Here is an 18,271-nt window from a genome sequence, read left to right as displayed (position 1 = left end):
ATTAAAAATCTTAGAAAAATCATCTAGGAAACTAAAGTATAGCTTAAGGGTTGGGGAGACCTTTTATATAAGATAGGAAATCTGAAAACTATATAGGAACAGAAGACATATTTGAATACTTGAAAATTTTTAATTTTGTATGGCAAAAGATTCCATAAGTAAAACTAATATAATTGAGAAAAAGTAATTGCAAAGCATACACCATATAATGGGTAATATAAAGAGCTTTACAAATTGGTATGAAAAAGAAAATTTAGTAGAGAATTGAAGAATAAATCCAAAAGGTCAGTAATTATTTGAAAAAATATTCCCCTAACTTTTAGTCAGAGAAATGCAAATTAAGGTAATAATGAGATATTACATCTAACCTCTCAGAAAGGGCCGTAGGAAGAAAGGTATTTTTGTTTATCACTAATAGAAATGTGAATTACAGCCTTTATGGAAAGGTATTTGTTAAAATATATGTACATATACCCTATGACCAAGCAGTTCCACTTTGAGGAATTTGTCCCATAGAAATAAAAGTACCCAATACACTAGGGAAATTTTACAAAGCTTTTTTTCACAGCACTGTTTGTAATGGCAAAAAAAAAAATTAAAAAAAGTATGAAATCACATGAATGCTCATCTGTAGAGGAATGGTTGAGTAAACTCTGATCTATCCGCTTTGTGGAATATTAATGCAACTATTAAAAATAATTATTTGTATCAAGTTTGGCTGACTTGCAATTGTTTCACGATGTATTATTAAGCATGAAAGATATGATGCATAGAAGAGTATATGATATCAACGTTATAAAACATGACCAATCACCCCATACACATGTAAATACATTTGTCAATATCTGATTAGAAAAAAAGTATGAAGCGATATGTACCATGTTGTTCATACTGGATTGGAGGTGGCGGAGGGCATAAAAAAAAGTTCTGTAAAGATATCTTAAAAAATCAGCTTTTTAAAGTCGATATTGTAGTTTGAAATGAATTAAGGACAAGATAGGAAACACAAAAGAAGTAATATAAATAGTGAATAATAATGAAACAGTTTTTTTAGCCTGCAAGATTAACAAAAATTGATAGTACATCACAGCGTGTATCAGAAGAAACACGCACTCCCATATATTGCAAGTGTGAATGCAATTTCAAACAAACTTTCTGGAGGACAATTTTTATCAAAAGTTTTTAAGAGTACAAGGATATTTATCACAGTGTTGTTTATCATGACAAAAATTAGAAAAAATTTTAATAGGCAATTCATTTAAAATATTATCATAGTTTTTTAAATACTGGTAAGCATTATAGTTATATGGGAATTGTAGATTGATACAGAAAAGCATTAATATTTTGAAGGTGCAAATTCAGGTTACAGAAAAGATGAGTAGTAGTATCTCATTTTTTCATTAAAAAATACATACACAATTTCCACAAGGAACATGAAAATATTAACAGGAATAACAGTAGTGCCATCCAGCAACAGCAGAGTTCACATTGTCTTCAAGTGCACGTGGAACATTCACTGAAATAAACCATATTTTAGATCATAAAACAAATTTTACTAAACTTAAAATAACAGAAGTCATGTAAGGTATATCCTCTGGCCATAACAGAATTAAACTAAGAATCAATAAACTAGAAAGATAATAGGAAAATCCCCAAACATTTGAAAATTAAACCTCGCACTTCTAAATAATTCAAGGACCAGAATGTCTCAAAGAAAGTTAGAAAATATTTTGAACTGACTGAAAATGTATATACAACATATCAAAATTTATGGGATATAGCTCAGAAGGAGGAATGAAAAAAAAGAAGATAAAAGAGAAGCAGGAAACCATCCTGGAAGCAGGGTTTTTCAAAGGCTGAGAGAAACAAATATTAGAAGAATTTAACCTGTTAACTTTCTTTCTAAATTATTTTGCCTTTGATTGTCAGATCAGCTGTTTTGACTTAATTGAATGAATAAGTAGCATAACCCTATCTCACTTTAAGGTGGAACTAGGGATAGCAAAACAGACACGGTGAGTCAGTAGATTGTATTTGTTTTGCTTTGCTTAACTTAGGAAAACCAGAATTTATATAAATTTAACTAAACAAGTCTTGCTAGATAGGAAAAAAACCAACAGAAATTATCATGTTTCTGTATACAGCCTCAACTACATTTGATAAATAACTATCGACAACACTAAACTAACATTTTTTTTTTTCTTTCAGGGACCCAGAGGTGAAAAAGGCTTTAGAGGTGAAACTGTAAGTTTAACTAAATTTGTGGTAATAGTATCACTGGTCACTAGGTTATAAGCTCTATGAAAGCAAGGACCTTTTTTGATTTTTTTCTTTATTATGTCCCTGATACTTACGGAATGAAAATAAAATTACAGTTTTCAGGAAGAAAACTAACCTATATATAGAACTAACCTACATGGTATATTGCAGTGAAACCTGATAAGCCCTAAACATGTTTAAGAATCTGCCAGTCACACTCTTTCCAAATCAGTGAAATCGAATATTTGCCTTGTCAGGCATCAGGAGAGGAGGTGTGAGCCTCCTTCACCAGTGCCAGAACAAGAGGACTGTCAAGTCACTTTAGATATATACCACTAGATCCAGTCAGCACCCGAGAGAGCTGCAAAGCAGAAGCAAATCATTAGTTGTATATTTCAGCCAACTGGAAACAATGGTGAGAGGATGGGCAAAAGGTACACAGCATTTTCAGGACTAAATGGCTTACACTGGCACTATTTCGTATTTTTCTTGGATGTCAATTCTTCCAAGTTAAAGAAGATATTTTGTAAAGGGGCCACTTTCCCAGGAGAACTTATTAAAGCAGCAGTCATAAACAGAGGGCATGCATGGAGTGAAATGAGGGATACTGAAACCAAGTATAGAAGGCATATAGGAATAAACTTGAAGATAGCAGTAAAGTCTTGCTTAAAAGGTAATGATATTATATATTGACAGCTGAGATCTTTGCTTTTCACCATAGGGTATGCTTGGGGCTCAGAATAAGTAAATTATAGTTATATTAGTTTGCTGAGGAAGGAAATTTATGTGATTTCAGATAGCCTAAGAATCCTCAAAGGGTATTAAAATAGATGTGTTTAATTTGCAGCAATGTGTCCCTTATATTTTCTCAGCAGACTTACTTAACAGGAAGCAAGGATGTTTGCACACAGTGAAGCTATATCCGCCCCCCCTCCTCCGCCGGAGGAGTGGAAAGGGAAAAGAAAAAATAGGGAGGCTTGGAATTAACCCATATTCCATACCTGTCTCCAACTGCCTCCCTGACCTATCCTCTCCAAGTACTGTGGCTAGAACATAAGCTCCATCAAGATTAGGAAGCCTCGAGTGCCTATGACAATGGCTGTCACAAGCATCTCATGTGAAAAAAATTCCCTATTTGTACACATCTTTCTCCAGATACAAAACATTAGGAAGAAAAATGATAAAAGGCTTGAAAATCACAGTTCTAAAGTGAATCTTGGAGATTATCTTCACCAAACCTATTATGTTACACTCGAGATATTTGAGATCCAAATGTGCAGCAGCTCCCTCAAGGACATGCAGCTAATTAGGTACAGAGATAAGACCAGAGCCCAGATCTTCCAAATCCCATGCTATTGTGCTTTTCTATTAATCATAGTACCTCTCAGAAAATAAGGGTTAGGAGCAACTTGGGTAAGGAAGATGGTATGTACACATCCTTCACCTACTTTAAGAGCAGCCCATATACAGATTCCACATGAATGGATTCCTGCTATGCAGTTATCCCCTAGGCTTTATAGGGGATAACTCATGAATTCACTCATTCCATCTTAATCACATTACTGTCTAATAATAAATCTTATTTAATATTACTAAACTCCCAATTAAACCCTCTAAACCAGTGGTTCTCAACCAGGAGCCATTTTGCTCCCCCTCCCAGGAGACATTTGGCAATGTGTGGAGACATTTTTGGTTGTCACAACTGGAGAAAAGGGAAAGGTTGCTAGTGGCATCTAGTGTGCAGAGACCAGGGACGCTGCTAAGCATCTACCGTGCAAGGTTCTCAGTTTAAGAACGAGGAAAGGGAAGCTCTCTGTACATAAGCCAGCCTAAGGTAAAGATCCGGAAACTAAAGATTGCATTTATGTAAAGGCAAAGTCTAACATAGTCAGGTTTAAGGACATACACTTACCAGTATTTTTCAAATTTCATGAAAAAAAATATGTTACTTTTGAAGGATCATATGGAAATTGTGGGATTAAATGGAGAGACAGTCTACTTTCAAAGGTAGTGCTTTCACTACAGCCAAATAACCACTGTAACCATTCACATTAATTTGGTTCCCCTACAGGAAATTAACATAGACAATTGTAGTTTTATTACAAACTGTATGATAACCTTCTTTATATGCTTGTTTATATAATATCTAGAGAGAGTGAATCACTTTTCCTTAGTGGTGGGTTAGGTAGAAGAATAAAAAAGAACTAATAAATACTGTATTGTTGGAATAATATTTTGTTTTACTTGGCCTTATTCTATGCATTTGCTTCAGTGGGGTTGTCCTGTCCTGTCTTGTTTGGTTTGAAGTATTTCATTTTATCATATCTGTGATGATCTGACTCATTCTGGGTAACAAGCTGAAGTGAACTCAGTAAAAATAGTTTCTTCTTTCTATGACAAAATGCTTTTTCAAAGTCAAAGATAAGGTAGATATTTTGTACTGAACCTTCGGTGAGATTTTGCAAATGTCAGAAATATGCTAAGTAGAGTAAAACGTCAACTGTTTATTTTTAAAATGCTGATCCAAAATGGAGAAACTTACATAGCCGATTTCACTCTGAGCCTCTGTATATTTAAAAGGCTGTCTCCAACATGAAATTTCTCTAACTTATCATGCCACTTCTGAGGTAAAAGTCTGATGCATTTTCTGCTTTAACCTATAATCATAAACCATGCAAACTAAGAAATGTCCAGCAGGCACGGTGTTGGAGTACTCTATCCTTTTTAAATTACTATGTGTTGTTTGTTCTTATTGTCACAGTACATTTAGAATCAACAGCTTTGGCAATAAAAGATACTTACGTCAAGCATAGATAGCATTAACATTATTCAAAACTCAGTTGAAGATAAATTTTGCTTTGCCATCTTTTAACCATAATCTGAATTTGACTCAGTGTAGTCTTAACATTCAATTGACCATCCAGTAAGTTAAATTTTGAGCATTCTTAACAGTGATTACTGTTGTTTCATTTTGAAAAATGTCAGCATAACTTTTCACATTTTACTATATACCTTCCAACTATTCTAATTTCTAAATCAATACTAGTTAATTTAAACATTATTCATTCATTCGTTACCAGTCTTTGAACACCTACTATGTATTAGGCACTATTCCTGTTCCAGAAAATGAGAGGATGACTAAGACACTTTTAAAGGTCTGTAGGGACTTTCCAATTTGTTATGTACTATGGAATGCAGAAGTGGTTAGTTGAAGAAGAAGGTGGCAAGGTGGGTACAGAGTTTTAAAGAAGTATTGGAAGAGGAATGGGAATTAAATAGACAGAAAAGGTAAGGAGGAGCATTCCTGGTCAAGGAAATAGCACATGCGGGAGAATGCATGTGTGAAAGAATTTGGACGATTCAGAGATCTGCAAGTGGTTGGTTATAGATGGAGTGTAGAATGGGTTGGGGGGAGTAAGTGGAAATAAGGCCCAGACCCTGAAGAAGAGGCAGGGGTGCATATTGACTAAGAACATATACTTTTGTATTTAACTGACTTGGATTTTAATCCTAGCTCTGCCCTTTACTTGCTGGTTACTTAGCCATTCCATTTTCTTAACTACGAAGTAGAAATATAGCACACAACTTGGCATACAGTGAGTTCTTAATAAATGAGCACACAGCTTGACACATAGTGAGCTCTCAGTAAATGGTATCTATCACTGAAAAGAAGTTTATACTTTATCCACTCAACAGTAAAAAGCCATTGAATGATTTTGATTAAAGAATGATATGATTAGATTTCCATTTTATAAGTAGAATGCAGTTAGCATAGTAGAGAGAATAGAGTCAGTAAGTCAAATTAGGAGTCCAGGCACAGTATGATATCTTCGTCAGCTGGGGCTCCTATAACAAATTGCTGTGGGCTGGATGGCTTAAACAACAAACATTTATTTTTCATAGCTCTGGAGACTGGGAAATCCAAGATTAAGGTGCTCACAGATTCCATATCTAATGAGGGTCCTCTACCTGGTTTGCAGATAGCTAGCTGCCTTCTTGCTACGACCTCACATGGTAGAGAGAGAGCATCTCTCTCATGTCTCTTCTTATAAGGGCACTACCAATCACAAAGGCTCCACATGATTTAATTAGCTCCCAAAGACCCCACCTCTAAATATCATCACACTGGAGATTAGGGATTCAATATATGCATGTAGGAGGGGACACAAACATTTAGTCCATAGCACATGATCAGCACTAAACTAAGAGAGTTGCTGTGAGGATGGAGTAGTATTTTGGGAAGATTTGAAGGTCAAATCAACAGTAGTGGGTAACCAAATTATAGGTGGATGTTGAAGGAGAAGGAGATGTCTAAGGACACTGAAGTTTCCATTTTTTACAATTAGTTGGATGGTAGCTAGAAATAACAGGAAAAATAGAATTAACATTTTTAAATGTTACATTTATAAGTTTATTAAAATGAATAAATTTAGTTTCTAGTAATATCAACAAAACATGAGAGTATATATTCAGCTTGTTGATGAATGTGGGTGACAGCTGAGTTCAAGAACATATTACTTCAAAATACTAAAATAACTTTGAATTCTATCACTTGCCTCATATGAAAAGGCAATGATAGCAGTTGAATCTTAGTCATCTTGTTTATACCAAACCAAAAGCATAGTATATACCTATTGTGCTTTGTCTCCATTTCTTCTAGGGTCCCCAAGGACCGAGAGGTCAACCAGGGCCTCCAGTGAGTTTATTTACATTTATATCTGTTTACCATTGATGCTTATATGGCCTGCTTGGTTTGAGATATCTACCTAATAAATACTTTAAAAATCTTTTTATGTTATAGGGTCCACCTGGAGCATCAGGCCCAAGAGTAAGTTTTCTTGGTTTTGTTTATTTTATCTTAGTATAAGATAATTTTTTAAACCTTTTTCTATTAACTCCCTGTTAAAAGGTATCCCTATTGCCTACCTCTGTTCTTTTTGTTAATCTGATATAGAGTCTTGCCAACTATAATAAAACTTGAAATCCAAGCCTCAGAGTTCTTGTCTAGAAAATGGGGATGGTTATCTCTTACTTTCTTGGGTGGATTTGAGTTTTAAATAAGAAGTAAAGTACTCAGCACAATGTCTGACGTAATTAATGCTCCAAAATACTAACTCCCTCCATTTCTTCCTGTCTCTGGGTCCTAGCTCTCCTTTTTCAAATGTTCTTTTTTGCCAACCAGAGTTATCCACTTTTTTGGCTTTACATGAACTCTTCTCAGTTGCTGCTGGCCATAGAAGCCCTGGGACTTCTCATGTATTTGCTCGTGACCGATCACAACCCAAAACTTGCTACTCCTATCTTTGAGGTGATACTTCCGTTACTTCATTATCAGCTATCATCTCCTGGCCTCAGTGTTCCAAGATTGGTTTCTCTCATGCGTTGTATCCACTCTCCTACTCAGTAATATCTTTGTTTTCCTGCTTTCTACAAGAGGTCTCCTTCTATCTTCAACCTCACCCATGCCCCATTCCTGCAGAATCAGAATCCTGGTCAAATGCAGTGGTCCTTGGTCAGACTTCCTGCCTAAAGGAAATCCGCTGTTGGCTACACTGTCCAAACAAATGGCCAGTCCTATGCCTTCCAAGCCTTACTTATTTCCACATGCTTCTCTGGTATCACTTGGATCTTTGAAAGTTCTACCTGGTGGATCACTGTGGTCCGTTCCCAGCAGGTCAGGAACTCTTCATTCCCCTCAGCCTTTCATCAGGGCAAGGAATAACTTTCAAGCAACGTGCCACAGGAAGATGGTCTCCTTGGAAACAAGACATCTGTTTCTCTATGATTTTTTAAAATTACTCCCCCTTTCTGGCCATCTGACTGATGGGGATTGAAACCTTCCCTAGCATGAACATCAGTGGGCATGTCCTTTTTTAAATCTTTAGATTATTCTACACTTCTCTGTTCTTCCTTTCCTCCTGGATCCTCACAATGCATGGGTTAGAAAAACCCTCATCAGTTGCCTTCTCACCTTATAATGACTTTGATATATCATAGCTGCTTTCCTAATAAAGAACAAGTTCTAAAAGATCATATATCATTGGCAAATTAGAGGTGTTGTTTAGTGAAAATTTTCACATTGAAGTGCCAAATTTTGGGGCACCACATCCCTCTCTCACTTGAAAAATGTTTGTATGTGTTCCTCTACAGCCAAAATGAATTAGGACATGTGAGAGGTTTTTGCTCTGAGAAAAATGTGGATAAGAATATATACTTTGAGGAATTATTAGGAGGATTAAATGAAAAAGTATATGTGCTTGACACATTATAGGTACTCAACTAACATTAGTTTCTTTGTTTCCTTCTTCCCTTTCTCTCCTTTCTGTCTTCCTTGTTCCTGGCCAGTATGAAACCCAGTTTCTTTATACTGTCTTTCTGGGACTTGCAGAGACCATTGTAGGAAAAGTGGCAGTGTAGCCTTGAAAAAAAAGACTTTCAGAGTAGAAGTTTACATGCCAATAAGAAAATACCTACATATTCCTTCTAGACTCAAACTATGATCATATCTTCTGTGAAACTCTTAATTCCATCCCCTCGTTGCACTGCAAGATAGAACTGATCACTTCCCCTTCTTCATTCATACTCATTTATTTTCATGCCCATTTCCATGTATTAGACTGTGAACTCTCTGAAGGTAAGCAATGTGTTCTGTATCTCTTTTCCATTCAAGCCCTTAAGAAGTGTCTATTGAATGAATGAATAAATGCAAACAGGCAAGTTGCAACTCTTAGAAAATTTCAGTGGGAATCCTCCAAGCCAGAAGACTTCACTTGGAGGGAAATAATGTCTAGAATGGAATAGGATCATATTAGAATTAGAGATAGAAGTCTTCTTAGTAATTATTTAGTAATTATTTTGGACTGTGAATTGTCACTCATTCGTTGATGGATCATAAGATCAACATGGTGAGTCTCAGCATTCTTTTGAAATGAAATTAAAATAGAAAAATGTGGGGAGTGACTGTTTAATGGGTACAGGGTTTCTTTTAGAGGCGATGAAAATGTTGTGAAATTAAACAGTGGTAATGGTTGCACAACACAGTGAATCTACCAGAGCAATAAACTGGATACTTTAAAATGACTAAAATGGTAAATTTTATGTTATGTGAATTTTACTCAATTTTTAAGAAAAGCACAAAAAAAGAACACCCTAGGACCTACTGTACAGCACAGAGAACTATATTCAGTATCTCGTAATAACCTACAATGGAAAAGAATCTGAAAAATAATAGATAAATATAGATATAAATATAGATTATAATATGTATAACAATCATTTTGCTGTACATCTGAAACTAACACAACATTGTAAATCAACTATACTTCAATTTAAAAAAAACATAATAAGTATATCACCACTAGTAGGGTAAAATATGTTTTGTAAAAGTTTTCAGTTAAATATATGTTTGTGTGAACCTTATCATGATATAAAAATGTATTTATTACTATGGGTCAAGATAAGAAAAGTTTGAAAACCTCTAACCTAGTCCAGCCCCCTCTTTCTAAGACCTATAAGTAACTTGCTCAAGTTCCTAAAGTAGAATAGCTAAAGAGAAATGTTTCAGGAAAAGGAATATATATTGATGGTGCTTTTGAATTTGAGGATATTATCAGGGTGATGACCAGATCTCAGTGCGCATGGTAAGATATTTAGGAACTGACCAAAAAAAAATTACAACAGGATGTCAAAGTTAACCACAAATGGTTGGTGGGATAAAGGATGGGTGTGTGTGTGTGTGTGTGAGAGATGTGGGGAGTGGAAATAATAAAAATTGAAAATCATTAAATGAGATAAGGAATTTTCAACTTAATGATCCCAGTTAATGGGTCAGCTGTGAAACCTGGATTGGTGAATTGAGAGGTTGCAGCAGCTGTGGGTATCATCCTGGTTCCCTAGAACAAGCAATTGCCTCTACCGTGGAGGGGTGCATGACCTGAAATCAGTTCCCACCCCATAAATGTTTTCACCATCCAGTGATCATAAAATTTTAGATGGCTGGAAAATAACACTTCTTAAAGTACTGGGGTGCCCTGACTAGATCTGCATTTTACTCAAATAAATTGGAAAGGAACTGTGACTATTACATCCCCTCAAGGTATCATGAATCCTCCTAATTTCCTTCATTTGTCCCACTAATCCTGATAACTCCCTATTCTCGGTGCACGTTTTTATAAACCTTAAGTGATTTTCATGTGAGAATATGTTCTCTCTAGCTAGAGTACATGGAGAAGGCTATTTCTTTTGGATTCCCTTATTGGACCTAATGAGAGTTTCACACTTAGGTGGGGACACTTCGATGTTGCTGAATGACTTCCCAGGCAAATCATCTTAATACCATCTCTCTGGGCCTGCCCTCCCTAAAGGCTACCCTTGGGAAAAAATTAATAAATTCAGCAAATTGAATGCCTACTATGTGCCAGGCTTGAGCTAGGATTTGGGAATACACTGGAATTATAGGAATAAAAAAATTTATGAGTAGCCAAGTTTTGTGACATTCTTTTCTTTCTAATGCCTATTGTGGGGGAAAAAAGCCCTGCCTTTTTCATTGAGTTGACATTTGTACTGTTGGTGGTTAAAACTGCTAGTACCTTAGCTTGAGTCTAGTACCAAACGCTACACTACTAATCTACTAAAAAAGTCACTGTATTCTTCATTGCCACATTCTCACAGAAAACGAACCATGGTCATTTCAATTAAGACTATCCTACAGTTTATTCTTCCATCCAGTCCTCTATTCATGGGTATTTAAGTTGTTTCCAATCTTTTTCCTAATACAAACAGTATGCATGTCTTGTCCATATACATATTTTGTGGAATATCTCTAGGACCTGTTCCCAGAAGTGGGATGGTTAGCTGTAAGGGATAATGAGCAAACTTACTTACTTATTATTTTTAACTGTGGTAAAATATACATAAAATTTATCATTTTAACCATCTTTAAGGGTACTCTTCAGTAGCATTAAGTACATTCACACTGCTGTGCAACTATCACCACCAGTCATCTCTAGAACATTTTTCATCGTCTAAGGCTGAAACTCTGATCCATTAAACAGTAATTCCCCATTCCTCCCTTCCCCAGTCCCTAAAAACCTACCATTCTACTTTCTATCTCTCTATTAATTTGACTACTCTAGACACCTCCTATAAGTGGAAGCATATAGTATTTGAACTTTTTTGTCTGGCTTTCTTCACTTAGCATAATGTCTTCAAGGTTAATCCATGTTGTAGCATGTGTCAGAATTTCTTTCCTTTTTAAGGCTGAATAATTTCCATTGTATGTATATACCACATTTTGTTTATCCAGATGGACACTTGGGTTGCTTCCACCTTTTGCTATTGTGAATAATGCCGCTATAAACATAGGTGTACAAATATCTGTTTGAGTCCCTGCCCTTTTTTTTCAATATATCTTTATTGGAGTATAACTGCTTCACAATACTGAGCTAGCCCCTGTTGCACAACAAAATGAATCAGCCATATGCATATATACATCCACATATCCCCTCCCTCTTGAGCCCTCCTCCCATCCTCCCTATCCCACCCCTCTAGGTCGTCGCAAAGCACCAAGCTGATCTCCCTGTGCTACGCTGCTGCTTCCCACCAGCTAACTATTTTACATTTGGCGCAAGACTTGTACTCAGAAAACTATAAAACACTGATCAAAGAAATCAAAGATGACATAAACAGATGGGGAAATATACCATGTTCTTGGATTGGAAGAATCAATATTGTGAAAATGACTATACTACCCAAAGCAATCTACAGATTCAGTGCAATCCCTATCAAATTACCAATGGCATTCTTCACAGAATTAGAACAAAAAATTTTACAATTTGTATGGAAACACAAAAGACCCTGAATAGCCAAAGCAATCTTGAGAAAGAAAAACGGAGCTGGAGAAATCAGGCTCCCTGACTTCAAACTATACTACAAAGCTACAGTAATCAAGACAGTATGGGGCTTTCCTGGTGGCACAGTGGTTAAGAATCCGCCTGCCAATGCAGGGGACGGGTTTGAGCCCTGGTCTGGGAAGATCCCACATGCCGTGGAACCACTAAGCCCGTGCACCACAACTACTGAGCCTGCGCTCTAGAGCCCGTGAACCACAACTACTGAGCCCGCATGCCACAACTACTGAAGCCTGTGTGCCTAGAGGCCATGCTCCGCAACAAGAGAATCCACCACAATGAGAAGCCCAAGCACCGCAACAAAAAGTAGCTCTCGCTCGCCGCAACTAGAGAAAGCCTGCAAGCAGCAACAAAGACCCAATGCAGCCAAAAATAAATTAATTAATTTAAAAAAAAAAAAAAGACAGTATGGTACTGGCACAAAAACAGAAATATAGGTCAATGGTACAGGATAGAAAGCCCAGAGATAAACCCACGCACATAATGGCCACCTAATTTATGACAAAGGAGGCAAGAACATACAATGGAGAAAAGACAGCCTCTTCAATAAGTGGTGCTGGGAAAACTGGACAGCTACATGTAAAAAACTGAAATTAGAACACTACCTAACACCATACACAAAAATAAAACTCCAAATGGATTAAAGAGTCCCTGCCTTTAATTCATTTCCATATATACCCAGAAGTGAAACTGCTGGATCATATGGTAATTTTATGTTTAATTTTATGAGGAATTGCTATACTGTTTTCCATAGCAGGTACACCATTTCACATTCCCACCAATAGTACACAGGGTTCCAATTTCTCCACATCCTCCCTCACATTTGTATTCTGCTTGTTTGATAACAGCCATCCTAATGGGTGTGAAGTGGCAGATAACTGTGTTTTGACTTGCATTTCCTTAATGATTACAGATGTTGAGCATCTTTTCATGTGCTCATTGGCTTATAGGTATCTTCTTTGGGGAAACTGGCTTACATATCTTCTTTGGAAAAATGTCTTTTGCCCATTTTTGAATTGGGTTGCTTACTTTTGTTGTGTTGTTGTTGAGTTATAGTTCTTTATGCATTCTAAATGTTAATCCCTTATCATATATATGATTTGCAAATATTTTCTCCCATTCCTTTGGCTGCCTTTTCACTCTGTTGATTTTTGCACAGAAGTCTTTAATTTTGATGTAGTCCAATTTATCAGGGTTTTGTTGTTGTTGTTGTTTTACCTTGCTTTTGGTTTCATCTCCAAGAAATCACTGCCAAATCCAATGTCATGAAGCAATTCCCATACGTTTTCTTCAAGAGTTTTATAGTTTTAGGTTTTACATTTAATTATCTGATCCATTTGGAGTTAATTTTTGTTTATGATATAGGTAAGAGTCTAACTTCATTCTTTTGCATGTGGATATCAAATTTTCCCAGCACTATTCCTTCCTTAGGGAATGGCCTTGGCACCCTTCTCGAAAATTATTTAACCATATATGTGAGGGTTTATTCCTGCACTCTATTCCATTGGTCTGTAGGTCTGTCTGTATGCCAGTACCACACAGTTTTGATTACTGTAGCTTCGTAGTAAGTTTTGAAAGTGAAGTGTGAGACCTCCAAGTTTGTTGTCCTTTTTCAAGATTGTTTGGCTGTTTGGGATCTATACTCTCTTTTACAGTTACCTGTATAGTTATCTTTACCAGTGCTATTTCTTCATGTGGATTCAAGTTTCTGCCTAGTATCCTTTATTTCAGTCCAAAGGACTCCCTTTATTATTTTTCTAGGGAAGTTTGCTAATGATAAATTGCCTCAGCTTTTGTTTATCTGGGAATGTCTTATTTCCTCCTTTTTGAGGGATAGTTTTATTGGATATAGAATTTTTGGTTGACAGTCTTTTTCCTTCAGCACTCTGAATATGTCATCCTACTGCCTCTCACCTTTATGGTTTTTGATGAAAAAATCTCATCCCTTGGATTGATGAGTCTCTTCTCTTTGCATTCAGGATTCTCTCTTTGTCTTCAGCTTTCAACAGTTTGATTATGATGTGTCTAGGGGAATTCATCGAGCTTCTTGGATGTGGAGATTAATGTTTTTCATCAAATTTGGCACATTTTCAGCCATTATTTTTTGAAATATTCTTTCTACCCCTATTTCTCTCTTCTTCTCTTCTGAGACTCCCATCATTCATGCATTGGTATGTTTTATGATGTCCTGTATGTCTCTGAGCCTGTTCATTTTGTTTCATTTTTCTTTATATGCCTCTGACTGGATAATCTCAATAAACTGTTTTCAGGTTCACTGATTCTTTCTTCTATCTACTGAAATCTACAGTTGAGCCTCTCTAGTAAATTTTGATTTCAGTTATTGTTCAACTACAAAACTTCTACTTGGTTCTTTTCTATAATTTCCCCTTTATATTTTTTATTTGGTAAGACATCTTTTTTGTACTTTCCTTTAGTTCTGTAGACATGGTTTACTTTAGTTCTTTGAACATACCTAAAATAGTTAAAGTTTTGTCTACTAAGTTCAACATCTGGGCTTCCTCAGGGACAATTTCTATTTCTATTGATTGCTTAGCTTTTTCCCATGTATAGGGGTCATACTTTAATGTTACTCAGCATGTCTTGTCATTTTTTCTTGAAAACTGGACATTTTAAATAATATAAAATGGCATCTCTGGAAGTCAAATTCTTCACCCCAACCTCAGTGTTTATTGTTGCCATTTGTTGTTTTTGTTGTTTGTTTAGTGACTTTTCCTAAAGGTATAAAGTCTGTATTCTTTCACATATGTGACCACTAAAGTCTCTACTCAGTTAGCTTAGTGGTCAGCTAAGGATTGGAGAGAGATTTCCTTAAATGCCAGAACCAGTAAGTCTCCCAGTTTTTGCCAAGGGTCTCTGTGAGCATGTTGGAGCATCCCTTCAATGCTCAGCCAGGCAATTGACAACTATACCCGAGTTTTAATTTCCTATTTTCACAGATCCTAAAGGTCAGCCAGAAGAGAGAACTTAGGGCCTTCTTGTGTTTTTCCTGATCATGTGCACAGCCCTATACATGCACATGGCCTTCTAGATTCCCAGGAATGTGTCAGAGTTTTTTAGAATCTCTATGGACATCTCATTCCCTAGCTTTTCTTAGCCTATTGTTTGCCCCAACTGTTTTCTAATGTTTCCAGTAGCCACAAAGTTAAACAATTCCATCTAAATTTTTTTTTTTTAATGTTCCTTGGGAAAGACTTTTTGCATTGAGTGAGCTCTGAGTCAGGTAAAATACAGACAGTCTTGCAAGTCTTTAAGGGAACCACCAGAAAGGTCAAATAATGACATTTCACTGGAAATGAGGCTTTGAAGCAACTCCAGCCCCATTCTGCTCCCTCCTGTGGGTTCCAGGCTTCTTGTTTTCACTGCGATTGCAGGCTGTTGGTTTTCAAGGCTACCACAGAGCTGGAAAGAGAGGCATGGGAATAGGACAGATTAAAGCTTTACAAAGCTCACTGCCCTTACTGAAATTAAGCTATTTTTCATAAATGCTCCCCAGGTTGCTGCAAGCATTTTGTTAATTTCTGTAATTCTGAAAAACTTCATTCTTAACATTTTTTTCCAGTTTTCTCATTGCTTTTATAGAAGAGAGAATTCTGGGAGGTCATTATTCCACCATTTTTCCTGTCTCCTAAGTCTCTAATCTTTAGTACACATCTTTTTAATATTCTGTGTGATTAAATGGAAGAACATATAAAGCATTTCTGCATATAGAAGTACAATGGTTGCCTCAAATAAAAGCACTTGTGGAATTGTTTCAGTTGCAAACTGAACTAGCTGATTTTTTCATGGAACACCATTTTTACTTGACAGAATGATAATGTTACTCAGACATGAGTATTTGGCAGATATTTTCTTGAAAATGAATGAAGTGAGCCTGCCATTTCAAGGAAAACAACTGACAATTTGATACCAGTGTTAAATTTCAAACTTTCAAGCAACAATAACTATTGAGGAATGCTTGTATCTATTACAAGTTTGACAGCTTACCAGTACTTACATTTTTCTGATGAGATTGGTGATGATGTTAACGAATGTAATCTGTTGATATGACATAACGAAGTGTGTCAGTCTTTGGAAGATCTGCATTATTTCATGAACCATTATTTTCCAATGATCAATGCATGATTTTAACAAAAATCATGATTTTTACTAAAATCATGCATTGGTAAATGATTCTTTCAAAGTTTAAGATAGATCAATAGATTTTAATATAAAAGAATATAAAATAGATACGTTGTAGATATGGTTTCAGATTTCACATTTCAACTAACCTTCAAGAAACTACCACTTATCAAGTTCTGGTATAATATCAAAAGAGAATATCCACAATTATCTGAAAAGGCTACTAAAATAATCTTTTTTCCAACTACATATCCTTTTAAGGCTGGATTTTCTTCATACAGTTCAGCTAAAGTAACATTTTAATAGATTGAATATAGAAGCAAATATGAGAATATAAAAGCAAATATGAGAATCTAGCTATCTCCTATTAATCCAGACGTTAAAGAGATATACAAAAGTGTAGAACAGTGCCGCTCTTCTCACTAATTTTTTGTTTGGAAAATAGTTACATTTAAAAAATGTTTATTTATATTAACATATAATGGATTTATTGTTTTAAGGCAATTAACCACAGTTTTAAAATTTATATTTTAATTCCTACTGTGTTAAATGTCAAAAGCTATAATTCACATAAATATAAGTTCTTTAAAGCCCTTAATAATATTTAAAAGTACAAAAGGGTCCTGAGTCTGTAAGCGCCTGAGAACTGCTTATTGCTAGTTTTTCTAAGATCAAAGCCCTAACCACAAACAACTGGAAAATATAAAGGTGGCTATTGTTTACTACCTAATTCAGTTGCCCATATTTAGTCCCAATATATTTTTGTGACCCATGTCCAAAGTCTGCCAATTCTCAAAAGAATGATGGTCAGAATTATTTAATCTGCACAGAACATTTTATGCTAAGCCTTTCTTCTTCTTGAATAGGCCATGCTTTTCTATCTCACTGCCTTTGTGCAAAGTTGTTACCTCTGCCTGGAAAGCTCTCCCACCCCTTCTCCTAACAATTCATATTTATTCTTCAGATCTCAGCTCAAATATCACCACCTCAGGGAAGCCTATGCTGATCTAGTCCTTCCAAATTTCTTATATCCCCCAGATTTAATACTCTGTAATTTCTCTCATAGGTCCATGCACTTTTCTTTTATAACACGTATCACAATTTGTAAATGTGTATTTTTGAGATTATTTGATTAATGCCTTTATCGACCTCTAAACTTTAGCTCTACAAGGGGCAAGGTTGTTTTGTTTTGTATTGTTTGCTTACCACTTTATCCTCAATATGTGTTTGGCAGTGTCCATATGCAGAATGAGTCAAGTATTTTCCAATATGAAAACCACATGTTGAGGCAAAGATGAGTACATTTTGTTGATTGTCCCATCATTTTAAATAGTTTTTCAAATTACCAACCATGAGTTATGAGAGATCTGTTGAAAAGAGTTTCTATTGTATGGGCTGCCAAGTAAAAAGATATCTCAGCAGTACAATCCTTCTGAAAGAAATTAGATCGCTTGATTTGCTCACACAGATGCCATTTCACAGAACTTTCTCCCAACTCATGCTTCTTAGTTTCCAAGCTTTTTAAAAAATAAAATACGAAAAGACTTTTTACTAATGGTTAGGTTGGGTCTTTCTCTAAAAATATCTTTTATTAAATGCAGGAGGAGATTGGATTCATGATGTATTATTTCTTTTGGGACTAATGATACTTTTTCCAACTTCAGAAATTGTTTTTAAGACCGCAGAAGTATCAGATTAAACTAATGTGGTGACTACCTCAGGACAGTAATATTTTATTCTATTTTCCTTCCAAGAATGTAACTGTTAAAAATTACTACAGTTATTTATTCTTCACTTTACAATTTATTAACTGAGGGGATCATATTTCATTCTTCTTCCACGTGAGTAACTTTTTTGTGTGTTTTCATGCAGCAGAGACAAATAGTTTTTCATTTGAGAGCTCTAGACTTTGGTCCTGTTTTAATTAGGAGACTTTTGAGATTTGGATGAAAGCAGCATATTGT

The 18,271-nt window shown here is 35.7% G+C and overlaps 1 protein-coding gene and 1 long non-coding RNA gene across 3 annotated transcripts in view; one reads left to right on the top strand and one right to left on the bottom strand.

The window, feature by feature from the left end:
- The window catches only part of COL24A1 (collagen type XXIV alpha 1 chain), a 384,282-nt gene that overhangs the window by 352,249 nt on the left and 13,762 nt on the right, over positions 1-18,271 (top strand). The window contains exons 54-56 of the mRNA XM_068540226.1: positions 2,209-2,244; positions 6,920-6,955; positions 7,061-7,087. Coding sequence (XP_068396327.1) covers positions 2,209-2,244; positions 6,920-6,955; positions 7,061-7,087 — 99 coding nt within the window. The remainder of the gene's footprint in view (positions 1-2,208; positions 2,245-6,919; positions 6,956-7,060; positions 7,088-18,271) is intronic.
- Positions 11,375-18,271, bottom strand: part of LOC137762380 (uncharacterized) — a 62,092-nt gene continuing 55,195 nt past the window's right edge. For both annotated transcript variants that reach the window (XR_011073541.1, XR_011073542.1), the window contains 2 exons: positions 16,183-16,223; positions 11,375-15,587 (listed from right to left, as the gene is read on the bottom strand). This is a non-coding gene — a long non-coding RNA (uncharacterized lncRNA). The remainder of the gene's footprint in view (positions 15,588-16,182; positions 16,224-18,271) is intronic.

The sequence above is a fragment of the Eschrichtius robustus genome, chromosome 3, assembly GCF_028021215.1.
Source record: "Eschrichtius robustus isolate mEscRob2 chromosome 3, mEscRob2.pri, whole genome shotgun sequence".
Classification (NCBI taxonomy): Eukaryota; Metazoa; Chordata; class Mammalia; order Artiodactyla; family Eschrichtiidae; genus Eschrichtius; species Eschrichtius robustus.
Note: the sequence above shows the minus strand (reverse complement) of the source record. Positions and strands in the feature narration are given on the sequence as shown.